Source organism: Ornithorhynchus anatinus, chromosome 13 (genome assembly GCF_004115215.2).
Source record: "Ornithorhynchus anatinus isolate Pmale09 chromosome 13, mOrnAna1.pri.v4, whole genome shotgun sequence".
NCBI classification, from domain to species: Eukaryota; Metazoa; Chordata; class Mammalia; order Monotremata; family Ornithorhynchidae; genus Ornithorhynchus; species Ornithorhynchus anatinus.
The window spans coordinates 9,256,962-9,282,427 of NC_041740.1; the positions used below are offsets into that span (position 1 = coordinate 9,256,962).

Below are 25,466 nucleotides of genomic sequence, written 5' to 3' on the forward strand. Positions count from 1 at the left end.
ACAGCTAAGGATGACTGATGGGTTAATATGTTTGGGCAACTCAAATTTAATTCGGAAGGGCATGTTAGAAGAGGCAGGCTTTCGGGAGGCCTTTCAATATGAGGAGGGAAAAGGATGGGGCTGTGCTCAGCCTCAAAGCACTTATTCTTATACTCTGCCATTTCCCCTATTTGTAATTATTTTAATATTTATCTCCCTCTCTAGACTGACAGGATTTAGAGACTCAGGGAATCACGTCTACCAACTCTACTGTATTTGTACTTTCCCAAGTGCTAGGTACAGTGCTCTGAACACAGTAAGCGTTCATTAAGTGAGAAGCAGCATGGCCTAGAAGGGAGAGCGTGGGCCAGAGAGTCAGAGGACCTGGGTTCTCTAATTCCAGCCCTGACTGTCGCTTGCTGTGTGACCTGGGGCAAGTCACTTCACTTCTCTGTGCCTCAGTTACCTCATCTGTAAAATAGGGATTCAATACCTGATCCCCCTCCTACTGAGACTGTGAGCCCCAAGTAGGACAGGGACTGTGTCCAACCTAATTATCTTGTACCTACTCCAGCGCTTAGAACAGTGTTTGACACATAGTAAATGCTTAAGAAATACCATATAAAAATGCCACTGGTCGACTGATTGATAAAAAGCCAAAAAACATGTCCCGTTGCTCACCAGCCTGGGAATTTTCTTTTCACTTCTCTTCTGGAAACGCCCCTTCATGCCGCTCCCATTTTAGTCCACATCAAAGGGGAAATGTCTAAAAACTAACTGAAAGATTCCGACTGTATGAAGCAAAGGGCATCACCTCTCACTGCAATCATTATCATCCTGACCAGAAGAGAAAAAGGACCTGCATTCCCAAAATAAAAATGTCTTCCTTATGCTTGGCGTTTCTATGGTAACTGAGATTCTTTATGCTTTCCATTCTGAGAACTTCTGTAAACTTACAATTGGGCTGAATGTATTCATTTAGACAAATGCGTTTTCTAAATGTTTAATTGTAGTGGTTTTGTTACAAACTATTGTTCCACATGATTATTTCCTAGGCATCATTAAGTTCTGCAATTTGCCAAGACAGAAGGAGGAAGGGGGAGGGAGGGAAGGAGTGAGAGCGAGAGAGAGAAAGAGAGAGAGAGGAGGAAGAAAGAGGAAAGGGAGAGTCAGAGAGAGAGTGAAGGGGGGAGAGAGAGGAGAGACACAGAGAGGGGAAGGAGGGAGATGGAGACAGACAGAGGGGGAGTGGAGAGGAAAGGAAGGGAGAGATAGGAAAGAAAGTGAGAGAGAGGAGTGGGGGTGAGGGAGAGAGAGATGCACAGTCATAGGTGAGAGCAGGTGAGCCAGGAATAATGAGTTCATGTCCACCCAACCGCTCTGTGGGCCTGCTTTTCTCTTCTACAAATCTCATTATCTGGGAAGTGAACACTGGTTTTCTAAACCCCATATCAGGCCTTGGAGAGGCACATTATTTGTGGCATTTAACCTATTAAGCAGAGACTCCTGAAGAAAGAAAGTAGTCGATTAGCATTGTTTCAATTCAGAAATACAGCTCAGGGCAGGAAAGAGAACTCCATCTTCCATCTCTCCCTCCAAGCCCCTCCCTTGGTCTCACCATTTATTTCATTCAGTGGATCCACTGCTTGCGTCTGCGGGAAGGTGTAATTTTTAACAAGAACTTCCCAGGAGAAAATAGCTCTTTTTTTTTTTTTTTGCATTGGACACACCTACCATTGAAACTTTGCAAATGGAATTTTTTTCACTCAATTGCATTTACTGAGCACTTACTGTGAACAGCACACTGTACTAAGTGCTTGGGAGAGTACAATATAACAGAGCTGGTAGGCAGGTTCACTGCCCACTGGGAGCTTACAGTCTTAGAGGGGGAGACATTGCCCTCCCTGGAATACTTCTATGTCCTCGGAGCTGAACTGCAGTAGAGGCCCGCAATGTTGCCCGGCTGGCGGGTGAGATATTGCTAAGGCTGCTATGACACAGTCTTTTCAGCCATAAGGAGGCAAACGAGGCCAACTCTTTCCCTCTCGTGGTCTCCGAAAACGGTTCTGGTCCTTATTTTCCCGATTAGAACAGCCGGTCTGGATTCACTCTGAACTTCTCACAGCTCCTGCTGGTGGGTTTGAAAACCTCTCTCCACTGACCTCCCCTTTATTACTTCTGCACGCTCTGTCCCAGACATCAGATTGGCTTCCTTCATTTCACAGCACAGGTGATTCCCGCCAACTGTAATGCCTTCTTCTCCCCTCCCCATCCCCCCAACCATATTCCTTTTTTTCGGCGGTAATTGTAAAGTTCTTAGTATGTGTCAAGCCCTGTTCTAAGCGCTGGGGTAGATGCGGTTTACCACACTGGACACACTCCCTGTCCCACATGCCGCTCAGTCTAAATTGGAAGGAGAAGGATTTAATCCCCATTTTACAGATGATGAGGTAACTGAGGCACAGAGAAGTTAAGTGACTTGCCCAAGGTCACACAACAATTGGCAGAGCCGGGATTAGAACCCATGCCCTCTGAGCTCTTTCCACTAGGCCCCACTGCTTCTTTTTATACATCTAATAAAAACCCACCTCCTCCATTCTGCCTTTTCTCACTGTCTTCCACGGAGCTCTCAGTCATCGATCTCCTTCAGTGTAAATCTGTGTCTGCCTTTATAGCTCTTGGTCACTCACTTCTGAATTGTATATGTTGAATAGATTTATTTGCTTTTGTTCAACTCCTAAAGTTCCCTAAGGGCAGCTGGGGAATCACACCCACAGCACTTTCATCCACAGTCATATTTATATATTTATATTAACGACTCTCCAGATCGAAAGCTCCTTGTGGGTAGGGAACGTGTCCACCAACTCTGGTTCGCTGCGCTCTCCCAAGCGCCCGGTACAGTGCTCTGCACACGGTAAGCCTTCAAGAAATATCATCGATTGCCTGTCTTTGGTAGCGCCCAGATCACCCGAGGAAGCGCACTCGGTACACACAGCAGACCACTGACAGCCGAGGCCGTTTGACCGCACGCCATGGGCCCCCGTCACACCTCGGCTTGCTGCAGCCAGCCAAGATCTTAACGAAAGGGGAAAAGGTAACGTGGACAGAGGCAGGGAAGACCAGCCGCTGGGTGGTTTTCCGACCAAATTTTTCTCTAGGCCTGCTGCGCAGATCCGCAGAAGGTCTGATTTATTCAGCCTGAAGATGGAGTTGATTTGATGGAATAAGAGTAAACACCTCGCGCGGTATTCTCACAAATTCCTCTAGCCCAAGTCGCAGCGCAATCTGCCAGGTGTAATCATTCTAGGCTTTGATCTGAAAATCTCTGCTTTAAATGAAAAGCGCACACATACACTCACCCCGCCACAATCACACACGGACACACTCTCCCGCAGCTGCACAAACATGCCCTTTTCCCTCCTTCCTCACCGATTTTAAGGGGAGAGCCTGCGGATCGGATGTCAAAACTTGGTGACGTGTGCATTGTGTTTTTCTTTCAATGTTCCCAAATAAACAGACGTTTCTCTGCTGCATATAACACGACGCCATATGGCTCTTCTCTATATGAGGGACTCGAAGCGGGAGGGAGATAAACAGGAAGGCCGCATGTCTTTCTAAAGAGAAAAACCTGCTCATACAATACGTGAACCCGGCTGGCGCTAAAGGAGCAGCCGAGGTTGAACCTCACGCGGGCAAGATGGTCGGCTTTGTCGGGGGCTGGATAGGGAGGCTTTACTGTCTCCTTTTCCCTAGAAGTGAGGTGATGGGGTGCTTAGCTTGGACTGAGGCTGGTGCTGGAGACCCCACATCTCCGGGTCCTTGTTCACGCCACTGTTCCCGCAGACAACCCGAGCCCGAGGCTGGGGTTTGGGGGTGCTGAGGGGCAGTTGGCATCGTCCCCTGCGGGCAGTTGAGTGGGAGACCCCCCCTTGGATTGTAACCTCCTTGGCGACAGTGATTGCGTCTACCAACTCTGTCGTATTGTACTCCCTCGAGCACTCTGAACACTGCTCTGCACGCAGTAAGCGCCCAATAAATACCACTGACTGATCGGTCAGCACAGGACAGCCCCGGGCAGTGCCGACGCCAACTCGGGACCACGTTTCCCCCGGGCAGGGGGTGCGGCAGGCCCAAGCTGCCCCGGCTGCTCCCACGGCGCCTCTGGATTGGACCCAACTGCCCACCTTCCCTCGCCCCAGGACAGCGCTGCCCCCTGGGAGATACCCCCTGGGCCGGGCCGCTCTGCGGAGCACTGGCCGGCTACAATCGCCGTCTCAATCGACGGCATTTACTCAGCTCCTTCTCCAGGCAGAGCACTGTGTTGCACCTGGGAGAGTCCAACAGAGTCAGTAGACACGATCCCTGCCCTCCAAGAGCTTCAGTCTGGCCAGAGAGACGGACGCTAAAAGAAATTACCGTCACCTCAGTCAGGGTGGGCTCCTCTGGGCTCAGAATCTGGGCAGATGGTCCCATTCACCATCCTCCCTCAGGTCTCTCGGGCCTACAGATAGTTCCTGATCAGACAAAGCAACCACGCGTAGCAAGCAAGCGGCAAGTCGTCATATCCGTCTGACGACCACTCTCCCCACTTCTCAAACCCTACTAAAATCCCACCTCCCCCAAGAAGCCTTCCCTCACTAACCCTTCATTTCTCCACCCTATTCACCCTCCCTTCTGTATCATCTATACACACTCGAGTCTCCCTCTCCCACAGATACCAAGCTCTTCGATACTCGCCCGTAACGGCGCTTCAAATATGTTGCTTCTACCTAGAATGGATTTTCATGTCCGTCTCCCCCACTGGAACGTAAGGTCCTTGTGGGCAGGGACTGTGACTACCACCTCTGTTATACTGTATTCTATTCATTCATTCAGTAGTATTTATTGAGCACTTACTATGTGCAGAGCACTGTACCAAGCGCTTGGAATGTACAAATCGGTAACAGAGACAGTCCCTGCCCACTGACGGGCTTACAGTCTAATCGGGGGAGATTATTCTAGCCGAGCACTTACTGAACACAGTAAGCGCTGACTGAATACCACTGATCGACTGATGGCCGTTGCACGTGCGACTGGAAAGCAACGGTGTTGGGAAGCAGTTCGTCTTGCTTAAACCGAGTGTGATCGTGCTCTAACAGGGAGAGAGGCAACCAGGCTGTCTAGATTAAAGTATTCTTAAGCACCCACAAAGACTTCAATTAAGGGGAAAAGAATCCTTTCATCTGCTTTAACGGTGAGCGCATCTTGTTACCGTTGCACGCGCAGCCGGGTCACCGTTGAGGGGACGGAAGGGGCCCAGGAATGTTCAGTGAATGGTGCGATCCGGTTGGCCGCACTCGCTGACGAGTTTATACTTTTATACAGAGAAGGAGCGTGGCTCGGTGGAAAGAGCCCGGGCTTGGGAGTCAGAGGTCACGGGTTCGAATCCCTTGTCGGCTGCGTGACTGTGGGCAAGTCACTTCTCTGGGCCTCGGTTCTCTCACCTCTAAAACGGGGATGAAGACTGTGAGCCTCACGTGGGACAACCCGATGACCCTGTATCGACCCCAGGGCTTTGAACAGTGCTCTGCACAGAGTAAGCGCTTAACTAATACCAACATTATTATTACTTTTCAAATGAAATGAAAAAACCCATCGATCGATAACCTCCAGGGAGGGATTGCTGCTGTTCTGCGGAACTCCACCAGAGGACGCCCAGAGTCACGAAACAGAAGCTCTCGGCCTCCTCAACCGACTCTGGTGGGATGAAGGAGAAGACGAAAAAAGAGCAGCTTGAGTAATTACAGCTTCAAAACTGGGCTCAGTCTCTCTGAAGCGGGCAGAGAAACTCACTTCAGAAGGCCCTCCCAGGATGTCTGGAACATCCTGGAGGCTCCAAAGGCAGAGGGACTTCAATCGAGAGCTTGGATTCCAACCCTCACCGGTCAAGCGGGACCAGCACGGCCAGGGTTAAGCGGATAATAGCCCCAAAATATCTCACGCCGATGCTTGCCGTCGAGCCAGCCCAAGGAAACCGAGGGCTTTAATGAGGTCCCGCCGGCCCCGAGCTTTTTGAAGTTTCCCCGGTTCTCATCCGAATCGGGAAGGCGACGGAGAAACCCAACGTGCCCGAGAGCACCTGCCTCTAGAAGAGGTCTGGTGCGGCCGCGACGGCGGACCGGGGTGGTTTTTCCGCAGGCTCCAGGCTGGCTCCCGCCCAGCAACAATCAATCCGGGCAGCCCCTCGCTCATCAGCGTGCCCATCGCACGGCCTATTCTTGGGGAGGATGTTTCCCGTGGTGGTGGAATTCTCACCCGGGCAGCCGGGGCAGGTAAGAGGCGTGAAAAACAGTCTCAGCCACCGGTTTGGTGGCCAAAGGACAGTGCGACCTCCCGAGGTCTTGTCTGTGACAAGATGGGGGCAGTGAGAGGGGGTCACGCCCTCTGGCCTGGGCCTTCCTTTGGCTCTCGCTCCCAGGCAAGGAGATTTGGCTTTGCTTGGGCCACCTTGGGAAATGAAAGAGTCCTTATTCTCACATTCTCCCTTTAAAGCATTATCCAGTTCAGAGGGTGAGAAGGGGCTTTAGGCCTGGATGATTCAGCATCTTGAGGGCAGGGATCTAATTCTCTTCCCCTCTTCAAATCCCTACTTAAAGCTCACCTCCTCCAAGAGGCCTTCCCAGACTGAGCTCCCCCCTTTTTCCCTCTGCTCCCTCTACCCCCCCGCTTCACCTCTCCGCGGCTAAACTCTCTTCTCCCCCCTTTCCCTCTCCTCCTCCCCCTCTCCCGTCCCACCCCCTCGGCACTGTACTCTTCCGCTCGACTGTATATATCTTCATCACCCTATTTATTCTGTTTAATGAGATGTACATCACCCTGATTCTATTTATTTGCCATTGTTTTTAGGAGATGTTCTTCTCCTTGACTCTATTTATTGCCATTGTTCTCGTCTACCCGTCTCCCCCGATTAGACCGTAAGCCCGTCAAAGGGCAGGGACTGTCTCTATCTGTTGCCGATTTGCACATTCCAAGCGCTTAGTACAGTGCTCTGCACATAGTAAGCGCTCAATAAATACTATTGAATGAATGAAAGGGATTGTACCTATTTACTCTGTCGTACTCTCTCAAGTGCTCAGCACACAATAAGCACTCAATAAATACCACTGGTTGATGGACTGATGATCCGTTCAAGGGAGTGCGTAAACTTCCTTAGAGTCTTCCAGGGGATGAGTTCTTAACAATTCTATCAGGGCCTTACTTTTGTCTAATTTCGGTCTAGCAGTTTCCATTTAAAACCATTTCCTCTTGTCAGTCTTAGAGACCCACAGAATGAAAATCAATCAATCAGTGGTATCAATCGAGCTTCTTTTCATTAGATTTTAGCTAGGTCGGCTATAGTGTCATTTAGTGGAAGGTGGGATCTATTAACTTTAGCCTGCCTTGAGTTTGTTTTGGGATGATCACTGAGCTGATTGTTGACTCAACGTGAGTGTTTCAAGATGTCAAATTGACTACGCTTCTGGGTTACCAGTCACATTCGCAGAGAAGCAGCGTGGTTCAGTGGAAAGAGCATGGGCTTGGGAGTCAGAGGTCGTGGATTCTAATCCTGGCTCTGTCACTTGTCAGCTGTGTGACTTTAGGCAAGTCACTTATCTCTTCGGTGCCTCAGTTACCTCATCTGTAAAATGGGGATTAAGACTGTGAGCCCCACGTGGAACAACTTGATTACTTTGTATCTCCTCCAGTGCTTGGCACATAGTAAGCGCTTACAAATGCCACTCTTTATCATTATTAGTATTGTTAGCAGGCATTTCCCCGGAGATGGACCCATCAGCTAGATACGGTGCTCTTGCTTCGGCTTCTAGATCTGTCAGAGTCCAGGACGAATGTGTTTCCCGGAAAGTTCCTTCCTTTTGGAACTTATGGGGCCCTGAGGACAGGAAGAAAGGGAAATGAAAGGGGCTGAAACTGGAGCAGGAGGGATTTAGGTTAGACATTAGGAAAAACTGGTGGGTGCATTGTGGAAAGCCCAAAGGAGGATTTAGCTACTTTTCTAGCTGGTGTTGAGGATGGACCCTAGTTTCACTTCAGGTCTCTCCCCACTAAAACCTGAGCTTCTATATCAGGGCCAAGCCTGAGTTAGCGGAGCATGGAAGCCACCGGGACAGCTTCGGAAAATGGAGCTATTAGCCCGCCACCACGTACCCAGCGACCACCTCGCGAATTGAAAGATATTAATTCAAGAATGGCTGGGTTTGAGCTCAGAGGTTCTGGGCCTTGAGATTCAGTGAATCGTAATAATGAAGGCATTTATTGGACACTGACTCTGTGCCAAGCAGAGTTGGGTTAGATTTGGATCAGATTGGATCCAGTCAATCAGTGGTATTTATTGAGCGTTTACTGTGTGCAGAGCATTATACTAAGCGCTTGGGAGAGTATAATGAAACAGAGTTAGCAAATATGTTCCTTGCCCATGACAAGTTTACACTCCTTGTTCCACCAAGAGCCTAAGAGGAAGAGAGTAGAGGTACTTTATCCTCATTTTGCATATGAGGAAACTGAGGCACTAGGCCACACTCCCTTCCAGCTGAAAACAGGGATTATAAATTAGGACCTGAAATTCCCATACATTTGTCCAGAGGTAAGTAATTTACTAGTCTTAAGAAGGGGATGCTACACTTCAGGATGTTTGCACACATTATTACCTGAGGTGAAAAATACCTATAGATCACTATACCTCTCCGAGACTTCCAGGACCGCATACTTGAGTTAAATTCTCTGTGCGAATCGTAAATCCATGCGACAATACTGTGACAGCTTAACAATTCAGTTTTCTCAAAGGAGTAGATTGCAATGTAATAGGTTCCCTTTTATGGCAAAACAATTGGGTTTGAAACTTTTATAAGGTGGCCCAATGGGATGTAACCTTAAAGGGAAATTCAAAATGGAGGACGGTCTAAAGGATGAGGATGGTTAAGAAGGTGGGCCAAAACCTTTTAGGTGACATAATCTTATAGAAACAGAACTGAATAGTGTTAATATGGTACTTTGCTTAGCACTATGTGCCAAGCACTGTACTAAAGGCTGGGGTAGATACAAGATAATCAAGTTGGATCTAGTCCCTGCCCTACTTGGGGCTCACGATCCAAGTGGAAAGGCGAACAGGTACTGAATGTCCATTTTACAGAGGAAGGAACCGAGCCACAGAGGAGTTAAGTGAATTGCTCAGGTCGCATGGCAGAAAAGTGGCAGAGCAGGGATTAGAACCCAGGACCTCTGACTACTAGGCCCGTGTTCCATCCACCAGGCCATGCTGCTTCAGAGCAAGTAGTAGTAGCTGGGTATCCAACCATAATTTCTTAGAATTCCTGTTAAAAGTAATTAAATTGTATTCACAAAGGACTTTGAGCTCTTAAGTAGAAATGTGCAATTATGGGTGTTTCTACTTCATCCATTTTGGATGACGAAGTTCTTTTTTGACTCTATTTGCTAAGCACTTACCAGGTGCCAGGCACTGTACTATGCACTGAGTTCTCTATTAGGAAATCACAATCCTACCATCATGGGGTTTTAGACCTTTTAGCTCACATTAAAATGAAAATCCAGAGCAGCATGGCCTAGTGGATAGAACACGGGCTTGGGAGGCAGAGGGACCTGGGTTCTAATCCTGCTCTAGCACGTGTCTGCTGTGTGATCTTGGGAAGTCACTTGACTTCCCTGGGCCTCAGTTCAATCACCTGTAAAGTGGGGTTTAAGACTGCGAGCCCCATGTGGGACATGAACTTGGCCCAGCTTGATTAGTTTGTATCTACCCAATGCTTACAACAGTGCTTGGCACCTAGTAAGCGCTTAACAAATATCAACATTTTTTTTTTAATTGGGCAGTCACGGTAGGCAAAGCCCTGAACTAGATCCCTTTACCCAAGAAGTAAGTCTGAACAGATGGACACTCCAAACCCGCTGCACGCCTCCCACAGCCCAAGTATTCCCCTAGATTTGATGGGTAGTAGACCGATCCTGGATATTGCGTCGGTCATGGATTTCCCCCGCCAATGGAATCCCCTGGTGTGTGATTCCCAGAGCCCCAAACTCCCATCCTAAAATGTGGAGCTCCGGAAGAGAATCTGCTCATGAAGCAGCGGGGCCCAGTTAATAGAGCCCGGGCCTGGGAGTCAGAGGGCCTGGGTTCTAAACCCAACTCTGCCACTTGTCTGCTGTGTGACCTTGGACAAATCATTTTACTTCTCTGTGTTTCAGTTATCTCATCTGAAAATGGGGATTAAAGCTAAGAGCCCCAAGTGAGACATGGACTGTGTCCAACTTGTATTGACCCTAGTGCTCAGTACAGTACCTGGTGCATAGTAAAGGCTTAACAACTAACCCTAAAAAAAAAAAAATCCCATTTGTGGGTCTCAGAGTGTGGATTGGGGATTTGGGAATCCTTATCTCCACGAGGTCCTCCCTCCCCATCCTCAGCTTCAAGGGGGGACACCCCCCCCCCCACTGGGCAAAGGTTTGATAGAAGGGAAATTGGCAGGCAGCACAGCAGAGGACCTGGCAGGAAGCTGGTGAATGGGAAAAGCAGATTGGTGAGCTTCAGGGGAACGACACAAAATGGGAATGGAAAAAGTGTCCCTCTGCCAGGCTAGCGGGCAGCTGGCGTTCTGCTGGGACGGGCTCAGAGGGGATGAGAAATGGTCTTTTCAATCTGGCACGATTACCCTCGGCACACTGTCGTGCGGGCGAAGACGGTGCTTTCGCTGATGGACGGGAAACCCTGACCTGTACTGAATAAAAGATCACGGGACGGGGACCCTACGCTTGCTTTGGCAAACGGAGCCCGTAACAGGAGTCCCACTGCACGTTCACACGAGCTACACAAACAGAAAAAGATCCCGCCTTGCCTCCTGGCAGAACAGAGCACCGAGAGTGGACCGTGAGCCGACGGGATGCTTAAATGACCCACGGCCCTGCTCACAGAGGGCTTTGGAAGTCACTTGTAGAGAGCCAGCATGGGCAGTGTTAAGCCATTTCACAGCAAAGCAAATGCGATTTTCACACCTATTCATCTTTAATTTATGTCTATTTAAAATTTGAGCACCCCTCTATTGCTAATTTGTTCTGGCAATATTAATTAATGCTTTTGCTTTACAGTGGTTAGGATGCTGTTTATACTGAGTGAGATAGATTAGTAGGGCTATTAGATTAGAAAAAACAATCTGTAAACTGGTGAGAGGCAGTTGGGGGTGACCTTGGTGTTTTGGAAAGTAACGTGTGAGAAAACTCACTGACGTATCCCGCGATGCGTCTTTTACAAATTCAATCCAACTCTGTAGGGAGAGTTCTCCGCAGCCCTCTCTCTTCAGAGGTTAAGGAGTTCTCAGGCCCCTAGGAACTGCCAGATGGTTAGGCCCAGGTGAGCACTTTGCTGTCGATTAGCTGTACTTCCTATTAACCCGTTTCAATTAGGAGCTTACGTGGGGGTCAGTATAGCAGGTTATCCCGTTTCTTCCCGAGCTGCTCTGAAATGATCCTCTCTGATCATATTCCAATAGGCCTGTTGGGTGGCCACTGAGGACAACCTCGTGGAATGAGCCCAAGCCTGGGACCTGGGAGACCTGGGTTCTAATCCTGGCGTAGTGGATAGAGCCCGGGCCTGGGAGTCAGAAGGTCATGGGTTCTAATCCCCACTCCGCCACTTGACTGCCGTGTGACCTTGGGCAAGTCGCTTCACTTCTCTGAGCCTCGGTTCCCTCATGTGTAAAATGGGGATTGAGAACGTGAGCCCCACGTGGGTCAGGGACTGTGTCTAACATGATCCGATAGTACAGTGCGTGGCACACAGTCAAGCGCTTAACAAATACTATTATTATTATTAATCCTGGCTCTGCCACTTGCCTGGTGTGTCACCTCGGGCAATCGCTTAACTTCTCCGGGCTCAGCCTCTCTGTAAAATGGGGATGAAACGCCTGTTCTCCCTGCCCCTTAGACTGTGAGCCTCTTATGGGACAGTGACTATGTCTGACCTGCCTGTCTTGTATCCTCCCCAGTGCTTAATACCGCTCTTGCCGCATAGTGAGTGCTCAACAAACACAATAATAATAATAAAACGATAATACCGCAGAAGGACCCAAAGCCAGCTGTCCTGCTCTTGGCATCATCCTACACTTTGTTCCACTCATTGAAGCGTCATCATTATGCCTTCGGAAACAGCAGGTGGGTGATCCTCTACTAAGGCTGCCTGAGAGGTGGGTGAAAAGATAACTAGCACCATAGGGTGTCTCGCTCTCTTTCTATACAGTATGACTACACACATCAAAGCCTTACTGAAGATACATCTCCAAGAGGCCTTCCCCCACTAGGCCCTCGCTTCTTCTTCTCCCGCTCCCTTCTGCATCACCCTTGTACTGTGATTTGACCCTTTATTCACCCCGCCCTCAGCCCCACAGCACTCATGTCCCTACCCGTAATTTATTCATTTATATCAATATCAACGTCCCCCTCTAGACTTTAAGCTTCTTGTGAGCAGGGAAGACAGGAGCATTTCAAGAAGACTTCCATGGATCTAGACCAATGGAAAACTCACATTCTCCCCACGGGACGCCAATGGAGGAGCCCTGGTGTCGGCGATGGGCTCCGGTGACCGCCGCCTTGGTCGGCCCAGCAGTCGGCCGTGGGGAGCGAGGGACCCGGGTGAGGAGGAAGCCGGAGAGGAGGTTAATGAGCCTTCTGGAGTGACGGCGACGCCGCTGGGGGTGATAAATAGCCTGCGACGAGGGCTGTGCGGCGTGCCCTTCATCATCTAGTCGCACTGGTTAGTGGACTGTCAGAAAAAATAATTTAGCGGCGGTGGCTTAAACTGATGTGTTGCACGCCGGGGTCAAAAGACTATTACAAAGTAGCAGCGGTGCCCGGCTCCGCCGCGGCGCGGGGAAGACGGCAGCGGGGCGAGGCTTTGCCGACGTCGTTCGCCGCCGGCTGGCGGAAGGAGGTTCGGTCCGCGATGCCCCCCACGCCTCCCCGAGGCCTCGACTCCCAGCCAGTGGCTGTGATGGCCAGCGCTTAGTACAGCGCTCTGCACCCGGTAAGCCCTCCACAAATACCACGGATGATGACAAGCAGGCAGCGAAGCGCTAGATGACAGGAGGGGCCTGGGCTGGTGCTTAGAATAGTAATAATAACAATGATAGTATTTGTTAAGGACCTACTATGTGCCAGGCACTATACTACGTGCTGGGGTGGATACAAGCAAATCGGGTTGGACACAGTCCCTGTTCCACATGGGGCTCACAGCCTCAACCCCCAACTTTACAGATGAGGAAACTGAGGCCCAGAGAAGTGAAGCAACTTGCCCAAGGTCACACAGCAGACAAGTGGCAGAGCGGGAATCAGAGCCCACGACCTTCTGACTCCCAGGCCCGTGCTCTATCCACTACGCCATGCTGCTTCTCTCCTCATCCACTACCGACTCTGTTGTATTGTACGCTCTCAAGTACTTAGTACACGACTCTGCACACAAAAAGTGCTCAATAGATACCGGTGAATGAACGTGAGCCCCCCGGCCCCCTCGAGGCTAATTCCCACCTGGGTATTCCCTCCCGGCGCTTAGTACAGTGGTCTGCAGGCAGTAAGGGCTTAATAAATACTATTAATACTAGGAAGAACCCCGAGCCCCTAAAAAGAACAGTGGTGACATTCCAAGTAGTTCGCTATCAATACCATGCACCCATCGTAGCCAAGCCCGCTCCACAGAAATTGGTTTAAAGCTGAGATCAGACCAGCGGCATGGGGAGTTAGTGAGGATGTCAGGTTGTGAGAGTAAATATTACTACCCTATAATCCCTGTTATTCATCTCTAGAGAGGGTTTATTTACAGCGGACATCCGTGTGACTATTCTATGCTGATCCGCAGAAATATTCCCTCATAACGTTGGACGTTTTCTGTGATGCTGAGCGTTGTTTAAATAGATTTGTGACCTTTGCGTCTACAAGAACAGGAAAATGGAATCTAATTACAAGGATAAGGTGATGAAGGACAGGACACTGTCAGTAATTCCACCCTTAGTGTTTCTTTCATTTGCTAATCCTCTATTAATGAAGGATGGGGATCATTTTCCATTCTTTAAAAGAAAAGTGTCTACAAAAGTGAAGTTGAGGGCTGGTGAGTGGGAACGGAAAGTTCTGAAGGCGTCTGTCAGCTGCCCTCTGACGTGGGGCCCCGAAGCTCGGCTGCATGTTTGGAAAGCATTCGTTTGGTCTAAAAAGTGGCAGTGACCTGCCCAAATTCGGCTGCAGGGTAACAGAGTAAATCAGAGCGGTGATCTCTCACCTGACCTGCAATCCTACATCTCCCCTTTCAGAGAATTTCCACTGGCACCTCAAGCTCAACTTGTCTGAATCGGAGCACCTCATCTTGTCTCCTAACTTTCCCATCTCAGTACGCTCCACCACCATCCTCCCCTTCCCAGAGGCTTGCGACCTCAGTATCGTTCTCTTACAACTCTTTTCACGTGGTCCACTTCCAAATCCTGTCGGTTCTTCCTGCCCGACTTCTCTTGGATCCACCCAGTGTGAGCGCTGGTCTCCCCTCGGCTAGACAACTGCGGGAGTCTCCTCACCTGTCTCCCAGCCTCCAGCCTCTCCGTCTTCCAATCTACACTTCACCCCGTTGCACAGATCATCTTCCCGAAACATCACTTGGCCCATGTCTCCTTCCCTCCTCAGAAGCCTCCAATGCTTCACTCTGTGTCTCCACATCAAACGAAAAGTCCTCATAATCAGCTTCAAGACTTTTCACCAAGGACCTCTACCAGCACCCACGAATATAAGCTTATTTTGGCCACTCCAGCTGTAAATATTTTTATATTTGCCTCTTCCATTAGAGATTGAGTCTCTTGCGCGCCTCACGTGGGTCAGGGACCGTATCGGACCTGATTAACCGGATGTACCCCGGTGCTTTTGCCCAGTGCTTATTATTATTATTATTATCAAAGGCAGGAAACATGTCCACTTCTTTATTCTGAATTTCCCAAGCACCTAATTCAGTGGACTGAACCAAATCACATGCGGTTACTAGTGCCGCTCAGAGGTGATCAGGGGTCGGCTGGCGAGGCCCGACGCGGAGTGCCCCTGCAACCGTCCCCGCTTCTCCCCCAACTTCAGGGGCATTTCAAGCCTAGCCACGGGGCCCTCTGCTTCCGCCCGGGTTTTGGCCTCGGGTGGCCGAGGGCAGCCCAGAGACGGCAGCCGAAGTCGTGAATGGGGAACGCTAAGGGAAAGGAGACTCCATTTTGATCCACGGGGGAATAGCTGCCGTTTCTCATTTTGCTGGTCTTCCCCAACAACCTCAAAGTCTATCTCGGAAAGTGAAAAAAGCCACCGATAGCAGCCCTTTCCGAAGGGAGAGAAGCCCACGTCACCACGCCCTCGAGGGTGCCGGAAAGCTAGCCGTGGGAAACGCGCCTCCCCGTCATAAGTCCTCAGAGATGCGGAACCGTCGTCCCCCCTCCCCCGGCGGCACACGATCTCTCCGTAAGACCGAGGCCGCTCCCCCGCCCGCCTCCCGCCCCCATCGACTTTCCTTCCGGCCTCTTCTCCGGCCGTCGGTGGCATCATTACCACAATCACCCGGCTTCATTAATTCCCTCATTACCTGGGGGGAGGTTGGAGCGTTGACATTCTCTGCTCTCCTCTCCTTCCATTCACCCAGCCCTCTCACCAAAAAGCCTGCGAAATCGCTCCTAACGATAAGTGCCCGGAAGGCCTTTGTGTGTGCGGCGCAGAAGCCTTGCTTTCGGGGAAGGAAGCGCTCGATGGCAGGCGGCGAAGGGGCCAGGTGCTCACGGTAATTGGAGGAGAGTGGTTGGACCGTCCCCAATTACAGCAAGAACAATAACAATTCACATGCATCTTAGCATTCTTTCACCTGGGTGACGGCTCCCTGATCGGTCTCACCTGTGGCAAATGGGTACATTTACTCCTGCTGGGGATGTGGGAGGGCAGCCGAATGTGAAAGAGGGCCTGCAGTGCAGCCTGTGCTGCTTGGCCTTTGGCCAGCTTCTTGCTACGTCCTGAGCCTTCAAACGTTCTCCCATCCACTCTCACTGCCATCACAAAACTCTTGGGATGCTGCTTCTCCACGGTCTCCGAAAGGCAGACGTACCTCAGTCCTGCTCGCAGCTCATTTAGCAGCACCACCGGGTTCTTTTCGCTCTCGACTGAGGACGCCGTCTTGGCGGGGTCTGGCGGCGGCTGGGGGGAGGCCACCAGGTCCAGCGTGTGGCGGAAGGGCAGCGCGCGCCGCCGGGCGCCGGACGGCCACGAACCGCCCGCAGGGCGACAGCCCGACGGGTCCTGGCCGCCGGCCGACGGCTCGAACTCCTTGAACAGGCTGTCCGGGAAGTCGGCCTGGTCCGAGGTGAAGTCCGTGGGCGGGCTCGCGCCGTTGCCCATGGCGAAGTGAGCCTGGCAGGCGTTGGGGAACTGAACGAACGATCTCAGGGCTAACTCGGCCGCCCGCATCTTCGCCTTCTTCTTCGTGGGGCCCGTGCCCTCGAACGTCAGTCCGTTCACTTCCACGGCCACGGCGAAGACGGGGGCGTGGACCGGGCCCGTCTGGGAGACCATCCGGTACTGCAAACCGGGTTTCAGCTCGTGGAGCTGGACCAGAGCGTTCTTGGGGGCCACCGACCACGAGAGCTTCTTCCAGATCAGCTGCAGTTTGCAGAAGGGCCCGCTGTTCCCTTCCTCTAGGGGCCTTTTCCTCTTCACGCTCGTCGACCCTCCCCGCGACCTGTCGCTGGCGGGGAGTGGTTTCGCTTCGAGGTTTCCCACGTTTCGGTTTTCCTTGACTTCTGCGCTGCTGGTACCTGAGGGGCAAAAATAAATACATTCAGACGCAGGAGGGGATGCGCTGCTGTCGTCATCGCAATGAAATGACATCGTGGGGCTTGGAAACCGAGAGGCACGAAAAACGTAGGGAAATCGGTAATAATAATAATAACGTTGGTATTTGTTAAGCGCTTACCATGTGCCGAGCACTGTTCTAAGCGCTGGGGTAGACACAGGGGAAATCAGGTTGTCCCACGTGGGGCTCACAGTCTTGATCCCCATTTTACAGATGAGGTAACTGAGGCACCGAGAAGTGACTTGCCCAAAGTCACACAGCAAAGTGGCCGAGCCGGGATTCGAACCCATGACCTCTGACTCCAAAGCCCGTGCTCTTTCCACTGAGCCACGCCGCTTCTCTACATAAGTTTACGTCACTGTACGTAAGTTTACATCACTGACCCTGAACTTGAAAAACAGCAGGGCCCAGTGGAAATAACAAAGGACTGGGAGTCAGGAGACCTGGGTTATAATCGTGACAGGGACCTGCTTACCACGAGACCTCGGGAGAGTTACTTAACTTCTCCATGCCTCAGTTCCCCCATTTGTAAAGTAGAGGTAAAAGGCCTTGTTCTCCTTTCCGCTTAGACTGTGAGCCCTGTATCTAACCCAGAGCTTAGTGAAGTGTTTGGTACACAGTAAGCACTTAACACGTGCCACAGTTATTACTAGTACTATTTTTTATAATTTTTAATAGTACTGGTTAGCACTTACTGTGGGCCAGGCACCGTACTAAGCACTGGGGCAGATTCAAGTTAATCAGGTTGGACACAGTACCCGTCTCACATGGGGTTCACAGTCTTAAGCCCCATTTGACAGATGAGGTAACTGAGGCACAGAGAAATGAAGTGACTGGCCCAAGGTCACACAGCAGAGAAGTGATGGAGCTGGAATTAGAACCCAGTTCCTTCTGACTCCCAGGCCCGGGCTACATCCGTTAGTGCTTTTTCTAGATACACTGTTCTAAATGCTTAGGAGGTACGGAACAAGCAAGAGACCCATTCCCTGATCGCAAAAGACTTCTTGTTTTTGTAAGAGACCCCAACAAGTAACCCAGTTTGGTTTATCATCAAGATAAAGACCAACAGAGAGAAAAAAAGGGTGATGGAGGAGTACAATAGTAACCCCAAATGGGGAAAATCAGCCCTGGCTTAAACGAGGGTTACCTGTAACCTGCAGAATCACCTTGCGGTTACTGTGGCTTAGTGGAAAGAGGCCTGGGAGTCGGGATCTGGTGTGTGACCTTGGGCAAGACAGTCAATTTCCCTGTGCCTCTATTTCCACACCTGTAAAATGGGGATTAAATTCCTGTTCTCCCTGCCCCTTGGACTGTGAGGCCTGTTGGGGGAGTGGAGGCCGTGACTCATCCGATGATCTCAAACCCTGATCTCGAGGTCCCTTCTATCCGAGGGCACCCGTGATTGCCTCCGTAGAGCTTTGAGATCTCGGTCTGGGAGGGCGCGGAGAGCTGTCAGGGAGTGGTTCCTCTACAGGAAACCCAGCAGCATGCCTGCTCGCTCTGCCTTCCCGTGGAAACCATTCCGAGCGCTTTGGGCCCAGGAGCTGACTGGCGGTCCTCCCGGCTTCGGCCACCCTTCCCGCCCCCTACTTCTGAGGCAGGTGACACAGCGTCAGCGTCCCTCTCTCCCGAGTTGGGCCCGGGCTGCACTCTGAGAGAGCACGGTCACGCTGTGCCTCCATTTATGTCAGGAAGCCAAGGATGCTGGGTCCAACCTGAAACTCCGGGGAGAGAGAGAGAGTGGAAGCAGAATGCAATTACTGAAGCTGGGCTGCTGCCAGGACACTGTGGCTTAGCTCCCTTGCTTGGATGAAAAATGCCCCGGGATCTTTAAATGGCCAAAAGTGGCCAGGACACGGCTCTTCGATTTCATTGGAAAGACCGCCGCCTCGTTCTGGTCACTCCAGCCACCCTTCCCGGCTGTATCGGGGGTGCAGATTCTCCCAAGGGAAGAACACTCTTTCCCACTCTGTTGGCCTGCAGAATGACACCCAATCTTCTTCCAGGAGCCACCACATTTTGTTTTGTCGTTTTTATGGAAGCTGTTAAACGCTTACTCTGTGCCAGGCACTGTACTAAGCACTGGGGTAGATAGAAGCTAATCAAGTTGGACACAGTCCACGTCCCACCTGGGGCTCACAGTCTTAATCTCATTTTGCAGATAAGGTAACTGAGGCACAGAGAAGTTAAGTGACTTTCCCAAGGTCACAGAGCAGACAAGTAACAGAGCTGGAATTAGAACCCGCGTCCTTCTGACTCCCAGGCCCGAGTTCCATCTTGACGTGCCCTCAGAGCGTCCCCATCACGTAGCATAACAGGATAATAATAATGTTGGCATTTGTTAAGCGCTTACTATGCGCAGAGCACTGTTCTAAGCGCTGGGGTAGACACAGGGGAATCAGGTTGTCCCATGTGGGGCTCACAGTCTTCATCCCCATTTTACAGATGAGGTAACTGAGGCACAGAGAAGTTAAGTGACTTGCCCACAGTCACACGGCTGACAAGTGGCAGAGCAGGGATGATACCGCACATGCCATTTTTATGGCAGCAAGCATTGCTTCAAAGCTAGAACATTTCTCCAGCGGAGCTCTCGATCCCTCCACTGTCTCTGGAGTTTCTGTGCTACCTTCTCAGGCCCCACTTTTGAGCTCTGGAACTGACCCTCTAATTTCAAAACTTGGTCAGGCCGCTGTTTCAATTGATAACACCCTCAAGCTTCATGTGACCTCACCGTTGGCTGTGCTTTGAAATCACCAATCAAGGCTTTGGCTACTTCACTCTTTATCATCATAATAACAGAATAAATATCTTTCTTCTGGCTCCCACAACACTAAGTCGTCTCAGGACTGTAGTTCAGTCCACTGTTTGTATTTTCATTTACATAGATCTCAACACCATTAGTGAAAGCAATGGCAAAGTCATTAACACTCAAAGCATGCACTTCTCTTGGGGCATCTGTTTTGCTCTACATTGCTCATCTTCTGGCATCCCCAATTCCCTTCTCTCCTTTCCCCCAACCCTTTAGAGAAAACGATGTCTCATATTCTTCACTGCTCGACTTTTCCTCAGAATTCTAGTCCGTTGTCTAGTTCATCCATACTGCTAAACCAAATGAAAGGCAGGAAACAACAATCACTTGCCCCAAACGTGGGAAATGACTTTGCCAAGGTCACACAGTCAGTTCATGCAGAGCGCGGCTTTCAATCTCATCTTCTCAGGACGGCACCTTCATCATTAAGTTTGTTCCTTTACACTGTAAGCTCACTGTGGGCAGGGAATGTGTCTGTAATGTTGTTGTTTGTATTCTCCCAGGTGCTTAGTACAGTGTTCTGCACACAGTAAGACTCAATAAATATGATAGATTAAATTACCCACGTGCTTAGTGCAGTGCTTTTCGTACGGTAAGCTCTCAATAGATCTGACTGACCGAATGAATGGTGGCTTTGACCGGCAGGCCACGGTTTCATGGACTCTCTAGTTGTTCTTTCGGATGGAGCCGGAAATCCAGGGGGAGGTAATTATGGGTCAACCAACCCTCTCTCTGCTGGATGCGGGCAGGTGGCATCTGTAGGCGGGCAATACTCCAGACTTATGAGGGTGGAAGAGGGGGAGGGGGAGAATATGCCTCCCCGTGGCATCCTGTGCCGAGATGCTAGAAGGGCTCAGTGTCGGGGTACCGTCCTGCAGGGCCGGTTGTGGATGAGACTGGGTTGTGTCGGGCTGAGGAGTTTGGCTTCCTCTGACGGCTTCTCCATTTGGGAGCCCAGTGGGTCAGGGAGCAGATCGTTGCTGATCAGAGAGTGGAATTTAGACCGAAGCAGATGCAACCCGGCTACAATTAGGGAGTCACGGAAAGGGGACAAGGAAGCTTCCTCTCTCCTCCACGGCACCTGAGGACGCTGTCTCTGTGCTTCCGGGAGTCACACGGTCAGGCTCAACAATAACCAACGGGGCCATTTTCGTTATTTGGGAGCCTGGTTCTCTCAGGGTCTGAAGTTGCTTCCTGGCAGTCGTGTATGCTGTGTGCACTTTAAGAGGAGCAAGAGTTCTCCCCGGCTACTGAGAGGTAGTCAGTGGCAGGGCTGCCTGTATCGTGCTTAGACTATCCTAACCCAATACCTAATGGCAAAATGAGAGCAGAGTCAGAAGGAGCACAGCCAGGGGGGTGATGGGGAGAAATGATGGAAGAAAGGGAGAGTGAGGGGAGAAATGATGGTGGAAGAAAGGGAGAGTGAGGGGAGAAATGATGATGGAAGAAAGGGAGACCAAGGAACTCAATCCTGTCTCGGGTTCAGGAAAACGTAACCGGTTTCCTTTAAGATCCATGTAAAGAAAAGTGTCAGCCAAGAACTGTGTGACTGGATCCAACTTGCCAAACTTCATTTATCTCCGCTAGCCATTTTATTCCTGCCTTGACTGTTTTAAACTGGCGTACTTAAAGGTTACACTGGCTCCTTTACAAATTTGGCTTTTTTTTTCTTTCCTTCATGAAATGTTTTGGATTCCCTTTTATTTTTTCAAGGAACTATTATAGCTTTATATGTCTCACCTCACCTTGCACTCCTTTTACTTAATAGGATTTTTCAAGCCTAATTAGCATGCATAATGACTCCAGAGGCAGGAAGGGGAAAAAAAAAAGGGAGCACGCTAGTCAAGTTTTAAAAGCCTATGTATCGATTATGTTTCCGTTTAGTTGAATCTCAGCCTTAATGACTAAAACGTCTCTCAGCCTAAGAACGTTTAGGAGATTACTTATAGCCATAACTCCTGCTGCTGGCTTTGTGTCTATTTGTTTTCTTTCACGATCTTAGCTTCTTTTTCCTCAGCTGCTCGCAGGCACGCGAGCGTGTGCGTATGTGTGGGTGTTCGTTAGGATCCTCGTGGGCACTGAGTAGATTCACTTTGATTTCCGCTAAATTCACACCCGTAGATGGAGGGGTTAGCAGTGGCTGAGAAGTCTAAACGTGTCAGACACAGGTCAGCTCATGGCTCGGGCAACCACTGATGGCATTTGCCAATCCTGGAAGGGCCTTTCTCGACGCAGAAGAAACAGGTTTAGGTCCTGTGCAAATCTATTTGACTGTGCTTTCCCAAGCACTTTAGCACAGGTCTCTGCTTACGGCAAGCCCTCAATAAACACCACTGATTAATTTATCATAATAAAAATAATAGCGATGGTATTCGTAAAGTGCTGACGCAATGCCAGACACTGTACTAAGGGCTGGGGTGGATACAAGCAAATCGAGTTGGACACAGTCCCTAATCCACGTGGGGCTCGTAGTTTCAATCCCCACTTTACAGATGAGGTGACTGAGGCACAGAGAAATGAAGTGACTCGCCCAAGGTCCCACAGCAGAGAAGTGGTGGAGTCAGGATTAGAACCCATGACCTTCTGACTCTCAGGCCCGTGCTCTAGCCATCATTTCATGGTGCTTCTCAATGCTGCATTACAGAAAGCAACATAATGATGTCATGCACAAACTTTTGTTGAAATCCACAGAACCTGGAATGCATTTCTGGGGACATCCCTAACCCTCTCCTTTGCTCCATGCATTTTGGTCCCTTCCCTGGTCCCTGAAAATACCGGTGCCACTTATGGGCCACAGGACTTGACCTCAAAAGCCAAGGAGGAGGGAGGTTAAGTGCTTGAAATAAAAATAGTAGACACGGAGGTGTCCAGGGCCAAATCATAATAGATGGGTGAAAACCGGCCTATCCTGTGGACATGGACACCCAGTCCCTGGCAAAACTGTGCAGAAAGACCGGGAAACAATGCTCATCCCTATAGGTCTCCTCCTCTTCAGTACTACTACTATCACTGCCAATAATAATAGTTGTATTTGTCAGCAAAAAAGCGCTTACTAGGTGCCAGACACTGTACTAAGCGCTAGGGGGAAAATACAAGCAAATTGGGTTGGACACAGTCCCTGTCCCACAACGGCTCACAGTCTTAATACCCATTTTACAGACGAGGTAACTAAAGCACAGAGAAATAAAGTGACTTGGCCAAGGTCACATAGCAGACACAATAGTAATAATAATGATAAAAAAACTCTTCTAGTTCTCCACCTGTAATTTATTTGAATGTCAGTCTGCCCCACTCAGTTAAAAGGTCCTTGTGGGTAGGGATTGTGTCTGTCAGTATTGTACGTTCCCAACCGTTTAGTACGGTGCTTGGCACATAGTTCGTGCTTAATAAGTGCAATTGCCTGACATTCCCCCAAGCACTTAGTACAGTGCTCTTGCCACAGTATGGGCTCAATTAATACTGTTGATTGGCTCAACTAATTTTTAACCAGTTGGTTTTACCAACTAAGGCTGGTTCAGGTAATGAAACAAAAGGCAGGGTAAGAGAATAAAATTAGCCCCCACGAGTTGGATCAATTTCAATCTGTTCCTTCAGTGAGGCTCAGGGCACATTTGGCTGGAAAACCGGGGCTTTTTTAGTTCGTTCACTGCCATTTCCCTTTGTGCTTTTTTTTTTTTTTAACCACAACTTTCACTCCTGGACATTTTGCAAACTCTTCCCTGCGACTCTGAGACCTCAGTTGACTTCTTCTGACAAAAAAGCCACCGATTGCAGCAGTAGGTGCAGATGACTTCACTCCCACTCGTGTCAATTCTGGATGAAAGCTCTAGCTGCAGGTGTTCGTTTTTTAGCCTCATTTATGAGCTCTGTCCAACTCTGTGGTGACTCTTGCCCTTCCTTAGGCCACACTGGTCTGTGGTGGAGCCAGTAGCTGAACTGAGGCCGCTAAATTTTCCATCTGACAATCTAATCCCCAAATCCCATTACTTTCCTCTATCAGTTTAGTGGGCTTTGAGGAAGGAATTTTCAGACCAAATTCTATAAAAGGAATAACCTTCTGAAGACACTTGGAAATCTGGTGGCCTGACAGGCAACATTCACTTCTACCTAAACCGGCTACTAGATTACTTTATATTTCAGACATTTTTGAAATGGAATATCTGGGCAATATGGTTTTTTTGAGGATCTTGGCAGACGACATGAGATTATCTCACAGTTGCATAAGGACTGAATGCCCATGGTGAAAATCAAAATAGGCAGGCCAATGACTCCACACTACATTAGATAAATACTGTAAGCAGCCATAATAGAACAATCACGAACAATTTCAAAACTGCAAAGGATTAAAAAGAAATGTGGAAGTCAGGGATGCATATGTTGGGGGGAACGGCACAATGAGATCATTTTCTTCCTTGTTAGCTCACACTGGTTTTTCTCTTGAGGTGCCCTAACTCCATTATCTAATTTGACAAAAGGTGTCCTCGAACACAGAGCTAAGTTTAAAGGTTTAAGACATAAAAGAAGTGGCATTTTTGAGGAACTAAAATACAGATTTGCAGTTCTTGTTTTCATTTTGCTTTCAAAGTAAAATGTCTTGTTTTTGATGGGGCTTTACCATTATAATAGTCCCTCCATGAACTGCCCTCATTATCATCTTTCAGAAATTGGAGAGGCTTGGGAAGGCTTTCTTTGCTTTGTAACACGATGCCGTTATTGTTATCAACTTTAACAGTTTGAAAGAAAGAAGTTACTGGGTTTACATGTATTTATTCATTTTCTCACCCTTCTCCTTCCCCTTTCATTTCTGCCTTTTTCTCTCTCTGGTCATTATGCACACAAGAGTTAACTGGGATAGTCTGCATCATCAAGAGCTTTTCAGAACTATAATGCATCGCTAATAATGACACTGCCTATGTCTCTGGGTCAGAAGGGCTCTGGAGAACTAGCCATCCGATTCTCCACGCTACATTTGAAGAGATAATATTGTTCCTGCTGAAGGTTACCCTGTTGCCAAGCAGCCCCGTACACGGAGAAGAGGAAGAGCCGCTTGGCCCGGCCTCTGCTTGTACTCGGGGGCTGCAGGCAAGAGGGGGTGGAGGATACTCTGGGCACCCATAGTGGGCTGCCACTAGGCATGGGTGAAGTTCATGGCCCCGGACTTACAGGCCTGCCACCCCACTGGTTTTACACCACCCAATCCAGTATTCAGCAGGTCTTCCCCATAACCTCCTCTCGACTGTAAACTCCTTGTGGGAAGGGAATGTGTCGACCGACTCTGCTATACTGCAGTCCCCCAAGTGCTTAGTACAGTGTTCAGCAGACAGTAAGCGCTCATTCGATACGACTGACTGATTGCCTCCTGTCCTGTCCTGAAACTGTACCAGATCCCTTTATGTCTGGCGTGGGTCCGTACTCGGCCATCTCTGGCTCGGCACGCGTGCTTCCGGGGAACTGGGAGTTCAAAGACAAGAATTTTGGAGCAGTGAAGAGGCCACCTGGAGACACACTCAAGGTTCGGTGAGCTTCGTCAAATCATTTTTTCATTTGTTCTCATGGCATCCTTCCATACTGTACTGTATTCGGGCAGAGGGGTGCGTGGATTTGCCTTACTGCCGTCATCAGTTTCCACCGCTTTTCCCGATCGGTAAATAATAGTTGTGCTATTTGGTAAGCGCTTACCATGTGCCTAGTACTGTAACAATAATAATAATGTTGGTATTTGTTAAGCGCTTACTATGTGCCGAGCACTGTTCTAAGCGCTGGGGTAGACGCAGAGGATCAGGTTGTCCCACG

At 49.7% G+C, this 25,466-nt stretch overlaps 1 protein-coding gene across 1 annotated transcript in view; it reads right to left on the bottom strand.

Moving 5' to 3' along the window:
* The window catches only part of ADARB2 (adenosine deaminase RNA specific B2 (inactive)), a 104,115-nt gene that overhangs the window by 74,042 nt on the left and 4,607 nt on the right, over positions 1–25,466 (bottom strand). Inside the window, exon 2 of the mRNA XM_029077602.2 lies at positions 15,913–16,826. Coding sequence (XP_028933435.2) covers positions 15,913–16,826 — 914 coding nt within the window. The remainder of the gene's footprint in view (positions 1–15,912; positions 16,827–25,466) is intronic.